General features: G+C 51.9%; 1 protein-coding gene across 2 annotated transcripts in view; it reads right to left on the bottom strand.

Annotated features, from left to right (window-relative positions):
• KLHDC4 (kelch domain containing 4) overlaps nucleotides 1-25956 on the bottom strand; it is a 48284-nt gene extending 22328 nt beyond the window's left edge. The window contains exons 1-5 of one of the 2 annotated variants that reach the window (XM_026494633.4): nucleotides 25792-25956; nucleotides 22539-22630; nucleotides 18711-18789; nucleotides 17886-17984; nucleotides 7000-7136 (exon numbers count right to left, since the gene is read on the bottom strand). In XM_026494633.4, coding sequence (XP_026350418.2) covers nucleotides 7000-7136; nucleotides 17886-17984; nucleotides 18711-18789; nucleotides 22539-22630; nucleotides 25792-25890 — 506 coding nt within the window. In that variant the 5' untranslated portion in view covers nucleotides 25891-25956. Of the gene's footprint in view, nucleotides 1-6999; nucleotides 7137-17885; nucleotides 17985-18710; nucleotides 18790-22538; nucleotides 22631-25791 lie in introns of those variants that run through there. The other variant, XM_026494637.4, reaches the window with a different exon arrangement.
• Between the last annotated feature and the right edge of the window lie 579 nt (nucleotides 25957-26535).

Below are 26535 nucleotides of genomic sequence, written 5' to 3'. Positions count from 1 at the left end.
CACACGTTTCTGTGAATTTCTTCATTCAACCATTTTTACTGCTCATCTACTAAGTTCTCTGAGGCACAAAAGTGTTTTAGTTGTACGTGAATGTTCCTGGCAGCATTACTCACAAGATGGGAAAGTACAAACAGCCCAGATGTCCATCAATGAAAGAATGGATGAACAAAATGTGGCCCACCCATACGATGGAATATTATTTGGCCACAAAAAAGCACTAAATACTGACACTGGACCTTACACGTCATGCGAACGAAGGCCACTCACAGCAGCACAGAAGCTGCAGGGCTGTAGCGCTGGAAACAGCTGCAAGAGGCCGACGCACGGACAGAACGCAGATGAGGCGCGGCCCAGGGGAAGGAGGAAGGTGGCGGGCCGTAATGGAGTGGAGCGTCACTTGGGGGCGAAGGAAACGCTCGAAGTGAGCCGGCGGGGAAGGTGGCACAACTCTGTGAACTGTACGCCATGAAACGGTGATTTCCTGGCATGTGAATGACATCTGAAAATGCGGAGCTCTGTAAGTGGCCCGGCCTCCTTCTGGGTCTTCGAGTCACAGGTAACAGCTGGGGTGGCCCCAGATTCAGAAATAAATGGAGGAAAGGTGCCAAAATCCCTGTCTCCTCGGTGGGCCCAGCATGGCGGAGGAAGGCATGAGAGCGCCTGAGCGGTCTGTGTTGTCGCTGCGGCCACTCCCCTCCCACAGGCCCCTGCTCTGATGTCACAGAGAAGTCCCCTCGGCGTAGGCAGTGCCAGTGGGAGATGGGGTGCGGGAAGGAGTTGGGAGCCGCCCTGGCATGCCCCCATCCCCCACAGCACCCCCCGCCCAGCTCCACAAACTCCTGTGTCACAGCCTGGCAGTGTGACGTGGCCTCTTGCTGTCTCCGAATGCCCTGCCTGCTGTCCCCACTGGTTTGGCCTGCCCACCACAGGTGTGACCCATTTCCTTCATGTTTACCTGATGAGACCCTCATGGGGGTGGGGGGTCCGAGGACAGATCTTTGCAAATACCACATGGGATACACTAGCTGTCACGGGCTGCATGTTTGTGGCTACCCCCGCCCAATTCCTATGTTGAACCCTAACCCCGGATGCAACGGTTTAGCAGGTGGCCTTTGGGAGGTGAGATGGGCTGGACGAGGTCCTGGGCGGGGGCCCCAAGACGGGATCCGCATCCACACCGGAAGAGGAAGACGACTCTGTTCAGGAGTGGAGCGGCTGTGCAGGCACCTGGGGAAGACAGGAACTGAAGGAAATCTCCGAACAGCTGTGAAAGCTGGTCAGACGCCCTCACCGTGAGGCAGCCAGCTAACACGGACACCCAAGCTTTGGCCCTCTTGACGTCAGCAACCCTGTGATCTTTCCTCTCATGTCAAATAGTTACGATTTCAAGTCGACGTCTCTTGCCAGAAACAAGAACGTGAGTTAGTGAAGACAAGAAAAGACTGCTGAGAGTGCACTTGGTGTTAAACACGCGACAGAAGCACGGCCAGGGATGGCGCACAGCCAGCACGGCCGGGCATGGCAGCCGGAACTCGCCCACAGGGCTGCTAGCTGAGTAACCAGCACCCCCCGCGTGCACAGCCGTTTGCCAGCGGGTGCCAGAGCTGAACGTGCACAAACCTCATGACCCCGTGGCCTTATTCTGCTCAGACACACACGTGTGCTCACCGTCAGATGTGTCCAGGAGTGTTGAGAGCAGCGCCCCTTTGCAATAACCTGACCCTGGGGCCTCTCCACCGCCCGCCAACCAGCAGACGCATGGTCCTGGCTCCGCGGGCGAGCACCAGAGAGCCCCAAATGAGCCAACCAGTACCCCGGCAACACAGACAAGTCTCATGAAAACAACGCTCGGTGAGCACCGCCAGGAGAAACAAGGCTGCATTTATAAGGGTGTTCAAAACCAACCTAACCGGAGCTTGCAGTGGGTGTGGGGGAGCGACTGTAAGGGGCACAGGGGGGTTTCAGGCGTGGCGATAAAGCTCTTTTCTGGATCTGAGCACAGAGGTGTGGCTGCTTTTATAAAATTCATCAAGCTGCATAGGACTATGCAAATTCATCAAAGTTTAGTTTTTAAAATAGCACTTTCACAAAAACCAAACTGGCATTTGGTCCCTTTGCAGCCATCAGCACCACATGGGGAGGCCGTCCTCCAGGTAGACGGTGGCTGTAGAGGTGCGCCCCAGCAGGCCCGGGTGCTGGGGCTGCACCTGGTCCTCGTCACACCCACACGGGTACCGACGGCACTCAGGGCAGCGGCTGGACCCACTGACGTCACACAGCTTCCGTGGGCAGAACAAGGCACGTGGTGGGACAGGACTCAAGGCCTGTGCTCTTTTCTCCACATGCAGCATCAGTGCACAGCATGGCCGTGAAAAAGGGAAACACGCAGGCACTGGTCGATCGAGGTGCCCCTTTTAGTGACCTGACTTCAGACCTCAGAACAGCAGCTCTTCCCTGACTACCCTATGCAGGCCCTGACTCACCTCGCTCGCGAGCTGAAATCATTTCCCCAAAAAGCACTTTCTTCAGACCAGCCCATGTGTGCAAGGATGGGCGGGACATACTTGCTGTATCGGATAAATCAGAAGTCATCAGCCAGCAAGAAGGAATCCACCCTGCTCTCCCACAAGAAAAACCTGTTTGAAAGCCAGCAAAAGGGCTAAATGTACTCTAGATGCTGATTTAATACAGCAGATGCTGGCCTTGACCCTCCTCTGGAGGCCGCCTCAGCTGTAAAACTACCCCCCACAGGACCGAGAAACACTTATGGAGAAATGAAGGCAGAGCGTCGGGCCAAATCCTGGGCACAAAACACACTCAAGCTCATCACGGGCTCTGCCTGCGCCTTCTGAGCGATGTGGGTTCTCCTGGACTCAGAGGCCTTCCCCAGGAATGGTAAACTCAGTTTGCATTTTGAATGAATCTCCTCGCCTTTGAGATGACAAGACTACGGAGGCCACACCGCCAGCGGAAGTCCCCTCTCCACAGCAGCCACTGCACCAGGGCGCGAAGAGCCCAGTCTCATTCCCAGGAAGAGCGCCGCAGCCCACCCCGAGGACTCAGCAGGCAGGCTCTCCTCGCGAGTCCACCCATGCGTCCCCAGTTACGGCGGCCAAGAAGAGCGGACAGCCCGTTACATCCTGCACGTCACAGAAGCACCTGCTCTCTTACTGCTTAAGGAGCTAAGGAACTTCACCTGCGTTTTCTTACTTCTGAAAGGGCAGCGGGCATGTTCCGTGTTCACATCAGTGAACAAAACTCCTAATGAGCACAACACCCACTCATCACCAAGGCCGATGGATGAAGAACTGGGGCCTCCAGCTGGGGCCCAGGACCACCTTGGTCAGGATCACTAAGTGGGGCAGGGAGGGCTTAAATAAAAGGCAGATTCCTGAGCCTCGTTTGAAACGTGCTCTGAACCAATGTTTGGGGTGAGGCGGGCAGGGAGGTGCTACTTGGTGCAGAAAGTCCAAGAATCACGAACAGAGGGTGTTAGCTCTGGGCCACGTCCCCAGGCGGACAGGTCTCCCAGCCACTACACCACCGACTCTTGCTGGGACACTTAAAACCATTCTCTAGGGAGCCCTTCCAAAGTGCAAGTAAGAACAGGAAACAACATATTCCATAGGGCCTCAGCCCCGCGTCTAGGAACTGCTACACGGAGAAGGGAGGTGTCCCAAGACCGCCAGCGAGAACACTGGGCACCGGGACAGCGCCGGGGACAGGCCTCCTCCCAGCAAGGAGGGAGTGTGGCTGGAGTCTCTGCGGGAACAGACAGGAGGGGAGAGGCACAGAGGCACAGGTGCCCTCTGACTCTCCAATTCTCCTTCTAGGCGGTTGTAACTTTTACTGACGGGTGAGAAATAAACCTAACTGGAGGGAAGTGCGATGTTCCTGACCGGGAAGACAGGACCACAACAACGTCGACTCTCCCGGAGTGCGATCTGTAAGCGAAAGAAACCCCGTCAAAATCCCACTGGAATTTTTAAAATACCACATGAAAAACTGATTCTGGAGCTCATATGAAAAAAATGCACTGCAAAGAAATGTTTAAGTAAATGACCAAAACCCTCCAGCTCTCAGAATACACCCTATGGCTGCAGGGACGAAGACGGAGCGACACTAGACCAGGTGCAGCCCGCGCCGCGCAGGACAGTTCTCTGGCCCTCCTGGCGAGCACACACACACGTGTACACACTCCTGGGCTTTGTTCTTAGGCACGTATGGTTCTGTGGTATGTATCTTTGTATAAACAAGAGGGAGTATTTCTTTAGGGTATGTTTGTAAAAGCACACTTGGGGTGGAGGCACGTGTTCAGCTGCACTGGGGCGACGGCGCCTCACCGCCCCCCGACGGTGCCCGCCTTCACCTGCAGCTGCCCTGCTGTCACCCCCTGCGCAATCTCCACCAAGCTGCGTGCTGCTCACTCCCCTTCAGTCTCCGTGGCAACGTGTGCTCACGCCCTCTTCCCCCGCTGGTCTCTGTTCACCGAGGCCCTCCTGGCACCAGCTCCCATACAAAACCAATGCGTCGTGGGGTCACGGTGGGTCAGCTCTTGGGGCTTCTGGGGCAGTGGGAAACCTTTCCGCAGGCCTGCCCGTTCCCCCCACGCAGAGGGCTGTGGGAAGCTGGAATGGCAGGAGAGGGCGAGACACAGGCAGCACTTCCCTCTGTGGTCTCAGGACCACCTCTGGGGCAGCTCAGCACCCAAAACGATACGGGATGAGAGACGTCAAAGACACAGAGGTGGACATCGGTCATCAGGTAATGTCTCCTGAACACCACTGAGAACTTTTCGCTTCCCATCAACAAGCTCAAGACAGATAACACCTCATAATGATAAATACGTGAAGCACCAAAGCACAGAAATCCAGCCGCTCGTGGATAATCTCCCGGCAAACGCCATCAGCAGAGCTGGGGGCAGAACCTCCATCCCCCGCCCCCCAGGCTGCACCTGCTAGTCAGGTGCACACTCCCACGTGGGCCCACAGACAGCTCATGGCAACACTCACCCCCCAGAACCGGGGTCCTCACCCAGAAGCAAGGCTGGAAGAACAGCTCAGACAACACATAAAAGTCAAGCACCCCCTCCTTTTCCAGCCCCGCCACTCCGTCCAGACTAAAGCAGAGGCTTAAGAACACCAATGGTACACAACTTGCAGTCTCCTGTGGGTCTAACGGCCAGTGACATACTTTCCAAAAACTCTCGCGTCACGATGACTGTAAGCATTCAAGCAGCGAGAGACCCGTTTCGCAGAGACAATTCCAACACAGGACGGAAGCTGTGGAAGCCGTGCACGTGTGCTGGGGCCGATGGCCCTGGGTCACAAAGAGGTGAGGGCAGCTGTCCCTGGCTGGTGGGGAGACAGTGGCCACAGCAAGCCCCTCGAAGGGCACATCCCCGAGTGGCCATGTGTCCCTAGTGCCCCTACTTCCGTGTTACACACCCACAGTAAAAGCCACAGAACTGGGAAGGACTGAAGGCCACGAGAAGTGTGCACGCGGCAAAGCAGCTGAGGACGTCCCCACGGCTGCCGCGAGCCCTGAGCCCCGCTGAGCCGCTGTCACAGGGCAGTACTCTCTCATGGAGCCGAGCACCGTCCCTCACCCATCCGTGAATTATGGACAAAAAGTCACTCGAACTGATAAAAATGCTAAGAAAATACCCTGAATCAATTCGTCAAAGATGAAGAGACAGGCAGTAAGTGACGGCTGGGTTTTTAAAGAACTGAAGCAGAGCAAGAGGAACAAAGATGGCAGGCTCCGGGTCTAAATACTTTTTAAATCGAGAATAAATAACCAAGCTTCCACATGTACGCAACAAAATCAATTTCTGATATGAAAATAACTTTAATTGCTGTGCCTACCAAGACCATGAACTTTCCCAAAGCAGGTAAGAGAAAGGGAAACGAAGTCAGTACTGCGTAGCACACAGCGAGGCTCCGTTTTCCAACTTCAGGAGGACGGCTGAAGCTCCTCCGGCAGCCTGGCTGAGCCTGGACGCTACCGACACCTTCCGCGCACTCAGCACACTCGAGGTGCACACAGCCCAGGCCGAAGCTGATCCGAGCCGGCCTGCACCGCCCGGCCTCAGCAGCCACGCTAACGGTCCCTCACCAAACCACCAAGCACAGCCTCCAGCGAGTGGTGCTCCCTTCCGATGAAAGCCCCAGGCGCCCAACGGGTTCTGCACCCTGACTGAACTCTGCACTCCAGCCGCCTATTCCAGCACGGGAGCAAGCTCTGGTCTGCCACTCTGACGGCAGAGACGGTGCCCAGGGATCGTGGTGTGTGTGGCCCCGGCCACGGGGCATGTGCACCCCCGAAGAATAAAGCCAACTAACCCTACTTTCCATCTCTCATTCTATGGTCATTCTTCCGACACGCAGCTGACCGGAGGTGAACATGCAGTACAGATGTGACAAACCCACCATCAATGTCCCCGACGGGCAGAAATCAAGCCCGGCGATGGCGGAGCCTGGTTTACTGAAGAGCCACAGGAAAGCTCTCCCAATTCTTCCTGTCCTCTTCCCAGCTCTGCTATTTCTAGGTCAACAGGCCTAAGGAGAGCACTCCCTTGTAGTGAATACCACGGGCCCACAGCCAGCAAGCCAAAGCCCAGCCCTGCCTCCAAGGGGATCCACACAGCCCGGGAGGAGGGCAACTGCATTCCAGACGCTCCATGTAGGTGCTGCTGAGGGTGGACGGGAAAACAAGCAGGGACACCGCGCTGCTCCCAGCAAGGCCAGCAATGCCTTCAACAAAGTCAGGTGGTCAGACAGCTGGCACCAAGCTGGCCTTCTGTGAGAAGGGTCTAGAGAAAAAGGCGAGCTCTTCCCTGCCTTCAGTCACCAGCAAGACTGGCCGCTCAGGGCTCTGCAAACGTGCTCCACGGAGCCCCGGAATTCCAAAAGCCAGGACTGCGCCACCGTGAACACAGAATGCTGGCACAGGACAGGAGCCAGGCCCAGAGGTCAGGCTCGCTACCCACCACCTTACCTTACTTGCTCCCAGGTCCTGGTGGCCAAATGCAGCACCCAGAGATCCTTGTAGTGGTAGAACTGCTCTCCGTCGGGAGAAGCAAACTCCCCTCCAAAGATCCACAGCTGTCCTCCACACTGAGGCACCACCACAGCCTGTTAGAACAAAGGGACAGGTCAGGCCACCACGCAGCTCGCAGCCGGGTCCGCGTCCACAAGATCCACCAGAGCACCATACACGGTGGCCTCAGCCAGCACCCACACTCAGCAAGCACCTTCCCCTGCGTTTGAGGGCAAAATTCTTCAAAAATCCTGCATCTGGCAAATGCCCCGAAGCCAAACACCTACCCCACGTCCAGGTATTCCCAGGTTGCAAAACCGACTCTGACAACCCCGAATCCCATTAAAGTGGACGCAGCTGTGTCGAACACGCACCTGAGCTCGAACACAAACCGACACTCTTTTCCTTTTATTAAGTATTTATGATAAAGCTGTTTGGCTGCCGCATTAACCCCTTCCCTAGCTGTGTGGCACGGCACATCTACAACGCACCCACAAATCAAACACGTGTGTAATACGCATCGTTTACCCAACACTCCTCTCTCAGAGACTAAAGCGCAACAGCGGAGGCGAGCGAAAGCGGTGAAAACAGCGCCCTCGGGGCCGCTCGTCCCAGAGGCTCTGGCGGTCCCACATCCGCGGGCACAGGACAGCACGAAGGGGCAGGGGAGCCAGGCCGACCAGGCACATGCAACACACGCTTTGAAGACCAACGTGGGCATATTTCAAAGTCTGACTGGGCTGAGACGCCTGCGTGCCTCAGTCATTAAGCGTCTGCCTTCGACTCAGGTCGAGATCCTGGGGTCCTGGGATCGAGCCCCACATCGGGCTCCCTGCTTCTCCCTCTCCCTGCTCCTGTGCGCGCGCCCTCTCTCTCTCTCACTTGCTCTCTCAAATAAATAAAATCTTAAAAAAAAAAAAAAAAGAGTGACTGGGCTTAGCAGAATATCGAAACTCTCAGAGAACAATGGTCCCTGGGCACATCTCATGCACCAACGCACCCATCTGAGGGGGAGCCGAGGAAGGATGGGCACTCCAGGGCTCAGGTCATTTCACATGCCCAAGGTTACCGTCTCAACGAAAATGAAGCAAGAGTACCCAGCACGCCAGGAATCCAAGCACGAAAGCTCACCACTCGGCCCAGGGGAGACTGCGGATCACTGTGCTGGGTCCCCCGCAAGAGCAGAAGAAGTCAAACGTGATTAAAAAGCATCTGTCAAAGCAAGTCAAAGCATTCTGATTTTCCAGAAAAGGGAAAATATCCTGTAAGGAGATGTGTTTCAGATAGCTAAAATAAGAGCGAATGCTACTCCATGTAAAACAACCCGTACAGGCGCAAATAAAGAAACACCGATTCAGAGAGTTCTAAAGGCAGTTTCTGGACGATCTGGTCCAGGGCTTTTGAGCTCTGGGCTAGATGTGTTGGTGAAGGAGTAGACCTCTTCTCCAAACAAAAGCTTAAGGACTTTAAGGGCTAACAGGTGGTACGAGTGACACTGGAAGCCCCTGCCCAGAACCCGCACCCCCCTTCTCACCCTGGGGACACTCCAATCCTGCGCCCGCACCTCACTTCAGAATGCCTGGCCTTTCTGGGAGCTTGCTGCAGGCTACATGCGAACAACCCATGACCGCCTGAACCCACCAGAGCCACACCCCCCACCGGCCGCCCAGTGACGGGGAGTCCTACTCCCTTGAGATCTTGTGCGATGACAGGCCACCCAGCAGGCAGCATGGTTGCACGTACAGTTGTGATCCTACTGGTTTTACGGTGAGGTGAGCTGATCTGTAAAACGTGTGGCTGAGGGGACAGACTTCAAGGAAGTGACTTCTGCAAGCACCCTGCAAACCCGGGCTGTGAGGCTCACTTGGCCGACAAGTGGCACAGAGCAGAGGCCGGGCTGGTCTATCTGCGAGCACCACCCACAGGTGCGTTCTTCATACCAGAGGGGCCTTCCTGCCCCGGAGCTCAGAAGCGGTTGCCATGGCAGCAGGCAGCGCAGCTGGGGTGGCGGAACCGGGTCAGCGGCTGTCGGGCCCCCACAAAGCCCCCCACGAAAGCACACACTGGGTGGGTTGGGGAGCGGTTCTCAGGAGGCTCTGTCCCAGGGCACCCGCGGAGCACCCTGGAGGTCCTGCAGCAGCGCAGGTCCTTTGCCCTGCCTGGCACTTAAGAACCTGCAGAACCGTGGCTCGGTCGCCAACCTCTGCCACCCCGCACTGACTCGGGGGTGGGGTGTCCTGGCGGCATATTTAGGGTGACACGGCCCTCTCCACCGCCATTTTTAATCAGCTTTTTATGTGCCGTCTCAGCACAGATGACCACCCTATGAAGAGACAAGCCAGTTTCCTAGCACTCTAAAACACCGGTCCATCTGAGGGGAAGACACTGAGAGCTTCAAATCATTAAATCAGCCGTGATGATTCACTGGGGCCCCAATCTCCCAATTTTCTGAGTTTAGTGAAGTGTTATAGTCCTGCTACGCGATACAAGGTGCCTTGAGCTATCCCATTATAGAAGGCTACTACATGATGCACACACACAGTGGACTGGACGTACTGATGCGTAGTCCAACTAACCAGAATTGCGAATGTGCAGAAATACAAATTGTGTTTTTTTTCTAAGATTTTACTTATTTGAGAGAGAGAGCACACCATGTGCATGCAAGAACAAGCCAGGGGCAGGTGGGGGAGAAGCAGGCTCCCCACTAAGCAGAGAGCCTGACGCGGGATTTCAGGACCCAGATCATGACCTGAGCCAAAGGCAGACACTTAACCGACTGAGCAACCCAGGCGCCCCCCAAATTACATGTTTACATAAGAGATGCAAAAATACAAATTAGTAGTTCCGGAAAAATGGACAATGAACTTACTTTCCTATTTATTTCATTTTTTCATAATGAATATTTATTACTTACATAGCTTTCATTCTTTTTTTTTTTTTTTAAAGATCTGTTTGAGAAAGCATGCGTGCACACAGGGCAAAAGGAAAAAATCCCAAGCACACTCTCCACTGAGAGCAGAGCCCAATGAGGGGCTCGATCCCACAACCCCGAGGATCATGACGTGGGCCAAAACCAAGAGTAGGACACTTAACCGACCGAGCGACCCAGGCGCCTCGGTTTTTTCAGTCATTCTGAAAAAAATGAAGTTAAACTCCAGGCAGGAAGAAGACCATAAGGCAGAGCTGGTCTTCCACATCCCATCCCCCACTGGCCCCCAACAGCAGGCCCAGCACAGTGAGACTCTGGAGGCTGCACGAAGGTGGGTCCAAGTCAGTGACCTCAGAGTCTCATCTGACTCCTCAAGGACTGTGAACACCTGGGGAAGTTCACGTACTAATCACGGGAAGGCGAAACTATGAAGAGCCAGGGATAAAACCCACCCTTCTGACCAGGAGGGACCAATATGCAGCCCAGCAGCCTCCCTCCATCAACAAGGGGCCACTGGACTGTCCACGAAGCACCTGTCATCAGACAATGGGAAGTGCTGGCCTGAACTCCTGAGAGACAGCCAACAGGCAGGACAAGCCCTTCGACTTGGGATGCACTTTCGGCACCTGATGCAGGAAAGGGGCCCAAAAGGGCAGGTGCTCTTACCGAGCTGAGGAGACAAAGGTCAGAGTTCAGGGATGCTGAGGGCTGCTGGTTTGCAGGGAAGGGTACTGGAGAGAGAACACGCTGCCAGTCCACACAGGGGTCCCACTGGAGCCTTCCGACACCAAGCCGCACAGCTGCCAGGCAGGACCACAGGAGGCTGGGCAAACACCCACCAGGGCAAAGCTGAAGGCCTGCAAGCAGCCTGAGCTTACGAAGGGCTTGGAGACCAGCAAGTTCCAACCAGACCGAGTGAAAAGTATCACTGAACACCCAGAGCATTCGGTGGAGACCCGGAAAGGCTAAACGCTCGGGCCAGGCCATCCACAGGGAAAGCCTCAGAAGGATCACGATGACCTGCAGGTGACTGAACTGCGTGCCGGGACACATCCGTCACTGACGGATGAGAACAAAACCCAGACCACCAACGGGCAGCATTCGCCAATCCAGCCAGGTGCTGCCGAGGGCCAGGAGCACCCTTTGACATCCAGCCAGCATCTAACCGCACATTCCTGGGGGAAAATGTGACCCATTAGAAGAAAAGTCAGTGAGCAGAAAGAGACTCAGAAGTGAGATGAGAGAATCAGTATACAAGAACATGAGAACAGTTATAAATATGCCCAAAGATTTAAAGGAAAATATGAACATAATAGAGATGGGAATGGTCATCAAAGAACAAACAGCCTCTAGAGTGAAAAACACCATCTGTAAAATGAAAAATGCAAAAGTTCACAGCACGTCCACCGTGAACGGCAATAAAAACTATCCAAAATGAAGCCAAAAAAGAAAAAGATTGCAAGGAAAAAAAAAAAGATTCGTTGCCTGCTGGACAATATTGAATAGTCTAACCTAAATCTAACCGGACTCCCAGAAAATCACAGAGACATCAAAACCAAACTGCTAAAATGCCCAAGGGAAAGAGAAAATCACTTAAGCAGCCCTAGAGGAGGACACAGAAACAGTAAATACAGGAGAACAAAGATAAAAATGACCACTATACTCTCATTAGAACAATGTGAGCCAGAAAATGGAACATCTTTCAAGTGCTGTTAGTCTAGAATTCTGTATCTAGCAAGTGTATCATGTAAAATGAAAGTAAAATGAAGACATTTCCACTTAGAAAAAAAGCTGAAAAAAATTGACATCAGCAGACCAGCAATTCAAGAACCAGTAAATGAAGCTATAGGCTGAAGGAGAACATCATCAGATGAAAACTGCTGAGGAATGAAGTGTCCCAGAAACAGTGAATTAGTAAATCAACATAGATATTTTTTCTCTCATTTTAATATTTCTTTACATAGTAACGGCCTAAAGCAAAATCAGTAACACTGCATTGTGCGGTAATAGCACAACGGATAGAAGAAAATGTGGGCATTCTACTGGAAAGTTCTAACAGTCTTTGTAAAGTGGTATAATATCATTTGAAGGGAGACGGTCCTAAGTTAAAGATGCGTACTGCAAACCCTAGAACAAGCATGAAAGCAAAGACAAGGGGCAGCTAATAGGCCAACGGAAAAGATAAAAAAGGGATGTTAAAATACAATCAACCCCAAAGACGCAGGGAAAAAGCCAAAAAGGAACACAGAACAGATGGGACAGATAGAAAACAAACAGCAATACCAAAGGCATTACTGACTGCCCTCTCAATCACCACATTAAACAAGACGGACAGGGACGCCCGGGGGGCTCAGTCGGTTAAGTGTCTGACTCTTGATTTCAGCTCAGGTTGCAATCTCAGGGTCGTGCCCAGCACGAGGCCTACTCATAAATGAATGAATGAATGAAACAGACAAACACACCAATTAAAAAGCAACAACTGTCATACTGGGTAAAAAAGCAAGACCCAACAACAGTGCTGTTGGTAAGAAATGCACTTAAAACGTAGACACAAATGGATGTAAAGGATGAAAACATATGCCACGTAAACACTAACCCCAAGAAGCTTGAGGTGGCTGTGCTAACAGCAGACAAAGGAAGCGTCAGGAGATGAGCGGGGACGAGGCAGTAAGGACAGGGAAGGTGTGAACACTATCAACCAACCTGACCTAACAGGACACCATACGCAACAACCAGAGACCGTACGTTGTTCTCCAATACACACCAAAAATGTACCAAGATAGAGATGTTAGGCCAAAGCTCAGGTCTCAAAAATTTTAAAAGGTCCGAAATCATGCCGTGCTCTTTTGGCTGCCACGGCATTAGAAATAATAACAAAAGAAACCCAGGAGATCCCCAAATATTTGTAAATTAACACACTTCTAAGCGCTGTAACACATGGTCAAATAAGACATCCACAGGCAAATTAGATCACTTCAGTCTGAATGATAAACTGCAACACAACTTGGGGGATGCAGCTAGCGCAGTGCCGAGAGGGAGACATGCAGCTGGAGATGCTTACGTAAGAAGAGTTAAAATAAACATTCCACAGCTCCGCCTGGAGACAGTGATAAAGGCAAATTAAACCCAAAGCCAAAGGGAGCAATAAAGAACAGAAATTATCCAAAAAAGAAAAACGTATAAAAATTTAGACAAATGTATAAATTGAGAGGAAAAAAAAAATCAGTGAACCCCATGTCAATAAAATAGGAGAAACGAAACAGAAATACTCGAACAAAAACACATCTTCTGTTTGGGGTCCAGTGTTGAGAGTGTGAGTCACACAGAACTTTTTCTCCACCTTTTAAGAACGTTTTCAAAAATACTACACGAGAAGTACCAGGCAAATTACTTTCCTACCAACTTTAAACCACACCCACCTTTTAAAGATTAGAAGGCGCCTGAACCACCTGACACAATCATCGGATAAACCAGGAAATTCAAGTCAAAGAAATCAAGCCCAGGGCGGGTCCCAAGCGTGCTGCTGACGCAGTCACACAGCCAAGTCAGACACAGCCCAGGCGCCACACAGTTCCCGTCAGTACAAAGAGAAGCCTTTCCGATGCACCCGTTAAAGACAAATTATGAAAAATTACCTTTTTGAGGTTCTTAAAGAAACAGATAATAAAGAAAATCTCCCTTTACTTACCACCACTAAAGATGAAGAAAACAGGTTTTAGGGTAAACTAAATTCATCTTGTTTTTTCCCCTTGGGGGGGGGGAAGCTGCGCACTGCCCCCTGCGGCACTCTGTCACGTTACGGACACTTGAACTGAAACACCTTCAGAGTGCTTTCTACAGGAAACCCGTCTGCCTGCTCGTGCTGGAGCGCACAGCAAAGGAGCCACACTACTGTACAGACACACCTTCAACACGGCACGGTTACGAGTCTGGTTATTTCAATAATCTGCCCCAAATATTTTTAATCAACTCTATGTGAGTAAAAACGATATACGGCTCTATATCGAAGTAACTAAGAAAAAAATGAAAAAAGAAGTTTCTTGGCTACAGAAAGAACAAGAAACAAAGTGGCTTGGGAATTAGCAGTAGGATCTTAAAATTCCAGCTCAAAAGTTTCAGTCTCATCCAAGTTAAATTTCCAAATTCTTTCTATTTCGTAACTGTTAAGGGAGCGGAAGGGAAGGCAGTGTGGTGAGAAAGGGATCTAATCCAGGTCACGGGTCCATGCCAAATTTCTCCAAGAACTGATTTTTATTAAGGTCACTGTCAGTTAAAGCTGATTTCAAAATAAACACACTGTAATCTAAAATGTCCTGCAGAAGACAAAAATTTATTTGCCAGAAGATACCCATAAAATGCACATTCACCTCAAAATGTAACACAGAAATAATATGTTCAGGGCCCAGTAAGGAGATCTTAAAAGTTTACTTTTTATTTTTTAAAGATTTTTTTTCAAAGATTTTATTTATTTATTTGACAGAGAGAGAGACAGCCAGCGAGAGCGGGAACACAAGCAGGGGGAGTGGGAGAGGGAGAAGCAGGCTCCCAGCCGAGCAGGGAGCCCAACGCCGGGCTCGATCCCAGGACTCCGGGATCACGCCCTGAGCCAAAGGCAGGCGCTTAATGACTGAGCCACCCAGGCGCTCCCAGAGTTTACGTTTTAAAAAGAAGTCTAAGCACTAAGGAAATGACTTCCTAAGATACCCTAAGATACGGATTCTTCTTATGGAGGATGTCAAGCCATGGGCTGACCACCCGCTGGCTCCTCAGGACAGGCCTGGCCGACTGGACAGGGAAGCGAGGTCACTGGGCTGGAAGCTTCCCTACCCAGCAGGCTTACACCCCTAGGCTGTCCTGAGTGATTAACTTAGTATTAGGGAAATAAAACAATAAAATTCAAATGTTAATCACAGATATATTCACGTGCACACACACAGCGGTTTGGAAGTAACTGCTGAAGCCTCACAAGACAAAGCCCAGCCCGGAGACCGGTGGGCGAGGCAAGGCCGGCCTCGCCGGCACCTCGCTCCGACCCGCCCCACGAGGCTGTGTGCCGCCCAGGTACCTGGGTCTGCACACTCTTGCATTAACTGGAATAAAGCCACGTCTGGAAAACCCTAAGTTCCCCGCTCTCCCTCCAAATGCCAAAAAACAAAAGCCCATCAGAATCCAAAGTAACGGATTTCACAACAGCTTCCATTCGTCAAAGTGGGAGTCCGAAAAACGCATGATGCCATCAGGACCAGAGAAAACACACGCCATGGGACACCATCAGGAAAGGCAAATTTGTCTTTTTTTGTCGCCATGTCCCAGCCCCAGAAGGGTGCCTCGAATGTAAAAGATGCCTCCTATTTCCTGAGGGAGCGACCCAGAGCCCCCGCAACACCTGCTCACGCGGACTGGGACACAGCCATTATCCACATGGCGGCTGACGCGTTCAGCAGCTCCGATGCACCATCGTGGCATTCTGCTTCTCTCGTGAAGATTTCCTCTGTATTAACGTCTCTCCAGAAACTACTTCCTGCTCATTGACGCACTAGGCTGATAAGAACACAGAGGATGTTTTCAACCATCAACTGTTTCCTATTTTAGGAGAGAACACCTTTGTTTCATGTGAGTTTTAGTTACTACTTTGGGAGAAACCGTCCAGGGATCAAAAAGACATGATCTCACGACTGCCACCTCCTCGTCACCTGTCCCCGCAGTTCTCGGTGGCCCCCTCCTGCTGGCAGTGGCATCCTCACGGTCTAGGCAAAGCTGTGTGAATGCGCCCACCGCTCTCCCGGGAAATGGTGTGCCGAGAGGAGCGGCCACTGAGGTCTGCACACATCTGGCCACATACCCTGCAGGTGCCACAGCCCTTCCCTCTCACTGGGCTGTGTTCCCAGAGAAAAACCACTAAACTCTCAAATTACACACTAAAATCCACTTCACCCCCCAGAAAAGGATCTAGGAAAAGAGAAAGAATGATGTACACGCAGGCTTCCCCTTCCCATCTCCCATGCCCCAATTAAAGAGAAGTTAAAGAACGCGACCTTGGACACCACACTGAGCAAGTCTATGAGAAGGAAGGTTTTAGGTCTCAGAATTCCACGTCGTGGATTTTGGACTGTAAGACTTTCAGGCCAAAGACTTTACAACCAATTTTCTGTTTCCTGTGGCTCTGAATGAGAAATTCAGAGAAAACAGCAAACCAACCTTAACTACAAAGATGTTATGAAATCCCCACCTAGCCTCCTCCTAAGGCACGCATTCGAATCAGAGCCCACTGATTCGGCTCCGCCCAAATAACTGCATTTAAACATCACAAAGACTTTTACACTCACTCTTCAAGGACGCAGTTAGTAACCCTGATTAGGTCGGGTAAGAAAACAAACTCAAAAGCAGCCCGAGCCCACATCACATGACATGGGCCCAGACTGGGACTGCCCCATTGGTATGTGAGCATTTTGGGGTCCAGGAATCCAAGGAGGGATCTGGGAGGGCTGGGGACATGGAGAGATCACGGTTGGGACAGACGGGACTCATCCTCAGCCTGGAGGCCCGGGGCAGATCACACATTCTCAAGAATTGGGGCAGTCTCTGGTGAATGGATCAAGCTTCTCCATTATTTAGGGGCGCCTGGGGTGGCTCAGTCGGCGAAGTGTCTGCCTTTGGCTCAGGTCATGATCCCAGGGTCCTGGGATCGAGTCCCCCATCAGGCTCCCTGCTCAGCGCGGAGTCTGCTTCTCCCTCTGCCTGCCTCTCCCCCCCCCGACTTGTGTGCGCACGTGCTCTTGCTCTTTCTCTCTCCGTCAAATAAATAAATAAAATCTTTAAAAGAAAAAAAGAACATCCACTATTTATTAAAATCCAAGCTCACTGGGGCGCCTGGGTGGCACAGCGGTTAAGCGTCTGCCTTCGGCTCAGGGCGTGATCCCGGCATTATGGGATCGAGCCCCACATCAGGCTCCTCCGCTATGAGCCTGCTTCTTCCTCTCCCACTCCCCCTGCTTGTGTTCCCTCTCTCATTGGCTGTCTCTATCTCTGTCGAATAAATAAATAAAATCTTAAAAAAAAAAAAAAATCCAAGCTCACTAAGATCTGATTGCTAAACCTGCAAGTACATTCTTCTTTTCCACAAGAAGGACCAGTCCAAATGCCTGCCGGTCTCGATGTGTAGTCCAGGCAGGCACGTCTTCCTCTCAGACCCAGTTTCAGACCAGCAGGCTACCCATGAGCAGAGAACCCAAGAAAGGATCCCCACATACCGTGGAGGGATGCTTTACTCGCACCACGGCAAGCTCATACAATCTTTCTCCCATGCTGAGAACGGATTACTCCTTCAAATTATTCTTTGCGCCCTGACACCGCTCCAAGTCCGGGGTTAGGATAATGAACAGGAAAGACCAAGGGCTCGCCCTTGTGGAGTTACAGAACTGGACAGGAGCAGGAGCTCTGACAGAGCTCCCCAAGGTGAGCAGAAACCAGCCGACAACATGCTGACTTCAGCACCCTTCGCTATCTCTGGTTCTGACCCATTTCGTTCGTCAAGAACGACCTTGGAACATGCCGTTTCTCCTGAGGAATTCCTCTCTCTAGCCAGCAGGTCTGGGGCCCACGGGAGCCTCTCCCTCCGATGGAGGAGTGCTCTGCTGCGTGGAAGCTGCGTGCTAGGCACCACACGAGCTAGCCTGACCTGGCGCTTTTCCCATGCTCTTCGGGCCACCTGAAGAAGGTGTTCCTGTCCGTCCCCTAAGTGAAGACACTGAAGGGCAAGGAGCTTCTCAATGCGTCCAAATCAGTCGCAGCAAGTGTGACCACGTGTAAGCCCCCCCTTCTGTACCAGGCCACCTGTCGGCTACCAACTCCAGGAGCACAGAACACAGCCCTCACAGGTAAAGGAGGAAGGCGGAGGGTCAGCACGGACACATACCTGGTGAGCACAGCGCCTTGGAGGTGGACTGGGGATCTCCACTTTGGTCCAGGCGTCCTTCCTGATATTGTAGACGTACAGTTCATTATACATAAACGTCTGCAAAAAGGAAGAGGGACTTCGTGTCATCAATGAAGGCTCCGTGCAAATGGCAGTAAGTGGAAAGCGGGATCTCAATCATTAGCTTTCCCCAGGAAACAGGTTTCCTAAAGCCATGTAAATCACACCAATGCAGGAAGCCTGTGGTTGGGCCCCTTGGATCCTTTGGGATAATGACAAAGAAAAATGTCTGCCCATCAAGCCTATTAGCACCTAAGGTACCAAGATCCTTTGCTGCTCGGCAAGTCATCTCTCAAAGTCAAGCCTGGTTTTTAAAGGCATGAGAATTCAGAGTGGAAGATGAACAAAAGAAGTCAAACTCACAGGGCTCCCCAGCATGGAAGAAAGGCCAACGCATGCTTTTCTAACTGTTTCATACACAGTTCTGAAATACAGGTCTCTTTGGCCTGCTCAAAAATGAAAATTAGCTCTACAGTTAATCAGCACTTTCTTCCACTATTCAAAACAACTCTGAAACCCATCATGAACATATGGATATCAACCCAGATGAGCAGTGTGCTGGTCGATCACAAGCAGGCAGTAAGAGCAGTGACTCTAAAGCTCACTGAAGGACCCTGGTGGCTTCTCAAGGACAAGGTCGCATGCCAGTCCTGCAGGCTCAGGAGCTGGGACCAGTGCATATTTGATTCCACTGCTTTAAACTAATTTTACTCAAAATGAGACCCATGGAAATGTGAGGAGAAAAGAAAAAAATATATACTTTACTTTTTGGCCATTGAAATATTCACCTCCGAAAAGGATTAATTCGTCTTTCTCTGGGTGAGCAGAGAGTGAGGCATGTAACCTACAAGAGACAGAAGCAGCATTCAACACACAATCCGGCCACATGGAGCCCAGCTGAGAGCCGGCCTCCCTTCCACCAGAGGCCGCAGCCCCTCCCTGAACTCCGGGGAAAGACAACCCCGGCACTGGCAACGAAAGCTAAGGTCTCCAACCCTTAAAATCAACCTCACGGCCACAATACCAATCTCCCAGGAGGGCCCCGGACCTGGATGATTCACACAGCATTTGGCTAAAAACCATCAGGCAGTGAGAAGTCTAGGTGCCCCTAATTTAAGTGCCACATTTCCCACAGCTAACCTATTTTACGGGTCTATCTTGTTAAATCACAATCAAAACTGTTCTACAGGGACACCTGGGTGGCTCAGTCGGTGAAGCATTTGCCTTCAGCTCAGGTCATGATCCTGGAGTCCTTGGGATGGAGCCCCGTATCGGGCTCCCTGCTCAGCGGGGAGTCTGCTTTTCCCCTCCCTCTGCTCCTCCCCACCGCTCATGCTCTCCCGCCAATAAATAAATAAATCTTTCAAAAAAAGATAACTGTTCTAAAAAGTCCAGTACTTGAGCATTGTAGTATGTATCCAGACAGCTTCCACCTAAAAAACGCAAATAACTTCCTACTTACACCACACGTGAGGACAAAAGACCGGCTACAAGGGACTATACATACATGTGCACCATCTCAGTAGAAGGTAAGACAATGATGGGGGTGGGAGGGCAGGACAATCTCTGGAAAACCCCCTTTCAAAATCCCTCACGTGGCCTTCCCCGGGGGCATACTCTAACAGTAATTCCAGAAGGTAGTTCGTAAAGGAAAACAAAGGTTTCAAGGTCAGCTAAGTCTGAGAAATCAGACAACTCTATTTTTCTCTTGAGGATTTACTGTACACAAAAACATTCTATAGATGTAGAAAGTTTGCCGTAAAGAACCCAGTGTTGGGGCGCCTGGGTGGCACAGCAGTTGGGCGTCTGCCTTTGGCTCAGGGCGTGGTCCCGGCATTATGGGATCGAGCCCCACATCAGGCTCCTCCACTATGAGCCTGCCTCTTCCTCTCCCACTCCCCCTGCTTGTGTTCCCTCTCTTGCTGGCTGACTCTATCTCTATCGAATAAATAAAATCTTTAAAAAAAAAAAAAAAAAGAACCCAGTGTTATAAAACGGGACTATGCTGAGGCGCCTGGGTGATTCAGTGGGTTGAGCATCTGATTCTTAATTTTGGCTCAGGTCATGATCTCAGGGTTGTGAGATCGAGCCCTGTGCTTGGTGTGGAGTCGGCTTGAGATTCTCTCTCTCTCCCCCTCTGCCCTCTCCCTGCTCATGCTCTCTCCCCCTAAAATAAATAAATAAATCTAAGAAAAAAAAAAAAATAGGACTACGCTGTGGAGAACAGTCCCATAATTAAACACAGAAGTAGCACGTGACCCAGCAATCCCACTCCTAGGTACATGCCAAAGAAACCTCGTAAACAGGGAAACAGGGGCTCGGACAGACACCTGCATGCCAACGATCATCACAGCATTACTCGCAGGAGCCCAAAGGTGGAAAGAACGTAGGGTCCATCAACAGATGAATGCGTGCATCCACACAGTGAAGCATTATTCCACCTTAAAAAGGAATGAGTTCAGATTCATGCTATGACACGGATGAACCTTACGGACATCGTGCTAAGTGAAAGAAGCCAGACACAGAAGCACAGCTGCTGTGTGACTCCACTTGTATGAAGTATCTAGAAGAGGCAAATTGAAAACTGGGAAGCAGAGGTCACCAGAGGCCGAGAGGAAGGGTATGGGGAGTGAAGGCTCAAGGGTCCAGAGCACAGTGAACGTAAGGAATCCCAGTGAACTGCACAGCTAAAAATGGTTAAAATGGGAAATTCTATGTTAGATGTATTTTACCACAATTTTTTAAAAATTCCAAAAGGGGGGCGCCTGGGTGGCGCAGCGGTTAAGCGTCTGCCTTCGGCTCAGGGCGTGATCCCGGCGTTATGGGATCGTGACCCACGTCGGGCTCCTCCGCTATGAGCCTGCTTCTTCCTCTTCCACTCCCCCTGCTTGTGTTCCCTCTCTCGCTGGCTGTCTCTATCTCTGTCTAATAAATAAATAAAAAAAAAAAAAATTCCAAAAGGAAACCACCTGTTTCCCAACGTTCTTTAACCCCAAATCTTTTTTTCACTTAACACCTACTAAAATTTTCTGTGGAAAATTAACAAGCACAACTGGGAAACAGCAATCCCAGTCAGGTCCAGAGCCCCCACAGGGTGCCCTCAGGGTCCCTGCCCCCCATGCCCAGCCACACCCACCCCCTCCAGCCTGCACATGGGCGCCCTGAGGCTCTGATGCACCTGGGTGCACGCTCCTGGCTTCCTCATTAAATTACATGGCAGCCAACACCTGGGGCTACACACACTCACAAAACTTGGTAATTTTCATGGTTTTTCCTATAATATTCTGGAGGAGGAGGAGGGGAGAAGTTACTAAGGTTACTGACGGAAAGATCTCGTTAGAGAACAATCCACATTCAGAATGGCTTCCCTCAGGGGCACCGTAGGGACGAAACTTTCATGATTTCAAGGACTCACTTGCTTTAACAGCTCCAAGGACAATGTGCGTCTACCACACGTGTGACTTGTGTGTGGCCCCTGGGAGGAACACGCCAAATACAGGGGAAACTACACCGCACTTCCTGACGCTGTTTCTGAAGTGAAGACAGGGACAACCTGCAACTCCAGGAGCTGCCGGACAGCACTTTGCGTCGCCCTGTTCTGCACAGCGGCCACCACGTCGCCCCCCATCTCTGCACAGGGGAGACTAAACCCCGTGTCCGAGGCGGTGGGATTTGGGCATCAGAGGCACCACCGGCACCCCCCTCCCGACGAGCTGGACCCCAGGCCTCCACTCGGACTGGGGCCCCTCTGGTAAGATCAATCTCATTTCTGACAACGACGCTAGTGAGATGTTTATTCTAAGGGACAGGAAGCAAATCACTTCCCAACCAAACCAAACCATCTCATGTGCTTGTGAAATTAATGCATTTCCCCTTCTCTGAAGAACATGTATCTTTTCTAGGGTCATTTGGACTTTCCTGATTCCTAACTCCACGTACTCAGCGTTTTCCCTCTAGCCTGTCAGTAGCAAATACAAGAATTACAGGGCCCTAAACAAACTTCTAACACAACTGGAATTCAGAAGCCGAGAGGACAGGAAATTGACACAGAAGAGTAAGAGGAATACCAAAGCCTGCTCATTTTGGCTCATTCCAAGTACCTGAAATCCTACAGAAGACTCTGGAGTTCTTCACAGGATTCACGAATTCATTTAAAATGGCTTACGCACATTTATGTTTGAAAATCACACCTGTCATTACAAACAGCAATAAGAGACGGTAGTCTGAAGTTCTACACCTGTGACACACACTTTTGAAACACTTTAAGAACCAAAGAGCTCACTGGGGCAATGCTCTCGTCCATGAACTGTGACCGGCTGGGCAGCTTTCGAATGGCACAATCCCTGCTGAGCAGCTGAGGTGGGGGACCTCGTTTCTGTGTTTTTGTGACAACAGGGCTGAAACGCCTCACTCCCACTCTTCAGAAGAGTGAAAAAACCATTTTGTGGGAGCTTATCTGGAATGGGAATCGGTTTTAATGAGGAAAACATTCCATGTATCCAGTTATTTATGAAAACATAGTGCCAATTTAAAGTGGTTTTCCAATGTACACAAGAAATTCATCAGATGCTCGAAGAGTCCTTGCTGGCTTACCTTGGTGAAGGTGGGGGGCACGGTGTCTCCACGATCTGAGTCTTTGTGGCATCCAGTGTCTGGAAATGGGCTATCAGAGCTTCAAGGTCTTCCTAAAGGCAAACAAGCAGTCACACCTGAGACGTGTTCTTAAACCCTCTTACACCGTCAAAAACCTGCGTCAACCTTCCCACTGTGTCTGCCCCGCCCAGGGTCCAGCCACATTCAGGAATGAGAACATGTTCCTCCCATTTCGGAGACAGAGACTCTGACACTTGCAAAAATACTCAGAGCTTGACCCTACAGGCAGTTTTCCGGAAGTACACATAGACGCACGCACATTGCATGTACCATCTCATTCCAGACCCTCACACTCCCCACAAAGGGCCTCCCACTTAGACAAGACCTCCCTGACTTCCTGCCAGCACCTTCAACCATTTCTCACACAGCCAGGCCTGGCCACCCCACCCACACGCTTTGCTGTCTGCATAGCAGTGTCTGAGACTTCCCCTGCTTGCTTACTCATTTTGTTTCCACCTCTCTCCCACCAAACTAATAAAAGGTGAGCTCCAAGCAAGACCTGTCCGTTGAGAACTGCACCTGCATGGTGAGAGTGCAGCAGCTATCAACTGCAGCCCATCTGCATAAGAAGGTCTCTATTCTTACACCCGCAGAAACAAATTTAGAAGTTAAGGTGCCAATTTACCTGCCCAGCTGGACAGCACTGGAACATGGTCTTCCTACTCCCAGGCCAGTCATATTCCTGCATCTACTAGTGATCTCACACACACACACACACCCAGTGATGCATGACCTGTGCGTCTTGGGGAAAGTTCCCTTCCAGCCTTATTCTCTTCTTGCATGCTCTCTCTCCTCCCCTTGCTCATGCTGGAATCTGTGTCCCCACCTCCTTCTTCCCTGCTTCTCTCTCTCTCCAAGCCCACAGCCCTCATTCCTGTTTCACATTCCACTATGTAGGTAGATGTGCCCTGCACCTAAAAACACTTCCAGACCATCCTGCCCGTTTCATTTCCCACCCCACCTCCTGGTTCCAAGCTGCACAGGATGCCTCAGTTCCTTTCATCAGAATGCCACATTCCTCGGCCTGAACAGCGGCCCGCAGCCCTCCGCCTCCCGTGTGTACCCATGAGCCCCCAGGAAGCAGCCACCTTCTGGGACAGAGTGCTCCTTACTATCAGCATTTCTTTATACTTTAACTACACGTAAACATATCCCTAAATAATACATACTAATTATCGTCTCACATTTTTCAATTTCATGTCACCAGCACCATATTGTGCATTCTCCGGCAACCTGCTTTTGTGCTCGACGCTGCTGAATGAGGTCTGACACTCCGACTCCGTTCACGTTCCCTGTGGCAGAGCTACCACTCCATCCCGGCGTCTCCGGCCATCCTGCTGCTGCTGAACTCTAGGTCAACCCCAATGCTTTGTTTCCACAAACACTACTGTGGCCATTTTTGTGAAACGTCTTCGTGTAGCTGGAAGTTTTTCCAAGGTAAGCCTTCAAGTGCATAACTGCTACGCGGCAGCTTCCAGTCCTCTCGATATGAACAAAATAGGATCCAAAGTGGCTCTGCCAATTTTCACACTCACGGCGGTCCGCGAAAGCATCCACTATCCTGCCACTTCCACATGAGCAGTTGCCTAAAGGCTGTCCTATTGACCACCATATCGCTAATGCAAAACCACTGCCTCGGGGAGACGAGGCAAATTCCTGACCCACTGGAACCTCATGGAGACCTGGGTGAGGGGACTGACTGTTGGCAGTCACAGATACTCCAGAGCGCCTGGCCCAGTGTCATTCACCTGAGAGATTACCTTCCTGGGGGCAGGAGGGCTTCAACATGCCTAAGCGCGGAAGGGGGAGGAATGTGTGTGACACCGAAGTGGAGTTGTCAACCAGGTATCACACGAGTTCTGTGGCAGGAAGAATTCCCAGTTGTCTCCAAGATCTGCCCCCCTCAGGCCCTCAGCCAGGAAATGATGGGATGCACTCTCATGATGAGGTTACATTATATGACACAGTTGACTTTAAGAAAGGGAGAGTATACTCTGTGGGCCTGACCTAATCAGATGACCACTGATCTTAAAAATTTGTTTTGAGGACTAAAGAAGGCAACATGCGAAGTTCCAGGTCCCAAACCTGACAAGCGCGTGCACTCTCTCTCCACAGGGGACCCACTCTCATCCCCTAAGTATCGGGCTTTGCAGAGAGATGGGAACATGAGTGTAAACCAGCTAACAGTTATTGAGACCTTACTATGTGTCAAGCACTGTTCTAAAGGCACCCCACAAGTTAACTATCTTCCTGTGCCACGACCCTACCCAGGCCCATGCAGTTATGACCCCTACTTCACATGTGAAGAACTGAGGCACAGCGGTTGCACATACAGGTCATGCTCCTCTGAGGCCTTCCAGCTAGCTGTGGCAGAGAGGAGATTCAAATGCAGGCCTGTGGCTGCCCAGCCCATGCGCATAACTGGTGAAGAACCTTAGAAAAGCAGAACCCAGAGGAGGCAGAAGGAAAAGCCCGACCACGTTATTTGACAGATGGGAAACAGAGACATGAATGGCTATGAAGAAAAAGGAGCAGTGTGGAGTCAGAGCTGGGAATTGGGAACAGCTGGTCAAACTATAACTCAGCACCACTTCACAGCTGAGACTTGTTTCTGACTTCCTCGCTGTCAGCTGGGCGGGCCGAAGGTACCTAACTCACCTGGTCGTGAGGACTTAAGCCCACGCATTACAGCACCCAGTCGTGAACCATCATAAATCACCCAGGTTAGGAAGCCCGTGAGCAACCGCCAATAGAAATCAGAACGCCCAGCGTTAAGCTCAGCACTGATCCGTTTGCAGACCCGGCTGGGGGGGCGGGAGCAGAGAGAGAGGAAGACAGAGACTGAGAAACCGTGAGAGAGACAGAAAGGAGAGACGGAGGGCGGGAGAGAGAAGACAGCGGTGTTCCCACCAGCGGCTCTGGAATCGCCGCGGCTGCACTCGCTCCCACTGGAGCTCACTGCTCTGGGCTGCTGTGAGGGTCATTCACCCTCTCTTTAAGAATGAGGACGGAGGCTCGGAAGCTAAGGCCCTCGCCCCAGACCACCCCGTCGCCGAGGCGAGCCCCCTCCCCCGGCCCCTACCGTCTCCCAGCCGAGGGAAGCCCTCCAGGACCCGGGAGCCCAGCAGCGCGCACCGGGTGGCGGGCGGCTCGCGCGGAGAGCGTCCCGGCCCTGGCTGCCGGCCCCGCTCACCTCCTCCTTCCGCGAGCGCTTAGACACCTTCTTCTCCATCTTGGCGGCCGTCTTCTCCGCCCCGCGGCCCTTCTTCTCCTTCTTGCCCTTCTTGCCCATCGCGCCGGTCCGAAGCGGGGCAGAAAGGGCTCCCAGAGAAGCTAGCAGCGGGGCGCGGCGCGCCGGAAATACGTACCCTCCGGGGCCGACGCGCGAAAACGCGTCACTTCCGTCCCGCCCCCGCACGCGCTTCCGGCCGGCGTGCTCGCACTCATGTGGCCTGGGTGCTGGGTCTGTGCGGACTGCTTGGGGGCCCTCAGGCTGCCGGGGGCATCGGCGGGAAGCTCCCGGCCTCCCTCTGTCCCGGAGGCCGGCCGGAGCGAGCCGGTGCTTGGTCTGCCCGCACGTAGTGACCCACTTGGGTGACTCGAGCCACCTTTGCTGCTTCCTCGGACCGTGTTGCAAATTAAATGATTGCCGCCACCTCACTCCCCAGAAAAATGTTCCTACACTTTCAGGGATTTACAGACTCAGGTGAAGACGGGCCCTCCTCCCGCATCAGAAGGGCCGCACTGTCTTAGGCGCTCAGGGTACCGTGCTGAAGAGGAAAACGCAGTTCTGCCCGCCACCCTCCACTGAGTCCCCCCAAACGTCCCGCGGTGGAGGGCGGCTGATGACCCCTCCAAGAGCAGTCAGCTCGCCGGGCCCCAGGAACCGAAGCAGCCTGCCCGGACACTGTGCTCCAGGATGGGCTGGAACACCCTT

This window comes from Ursus arctos, unplaced genomic scaffold (assembly GCF_023065955.2).
Source record: "Ursus arctos isolate Adak ecotype North America unplaced genomic scaffold, UrsArc2.0 scaffold_19, whole genome shotgun sequence".
Lineage (NCBI taxonomy): Eukaryota > Metazoa > Chordata > Mammalia > Carnivora > Ursidae > Ursus > Ursus arctos.
The sequence above is the reverse complement of the archived record's forward strand: the minus strand, read 5'-3'. Positions and strand labels throughout refer to the sequence as shown.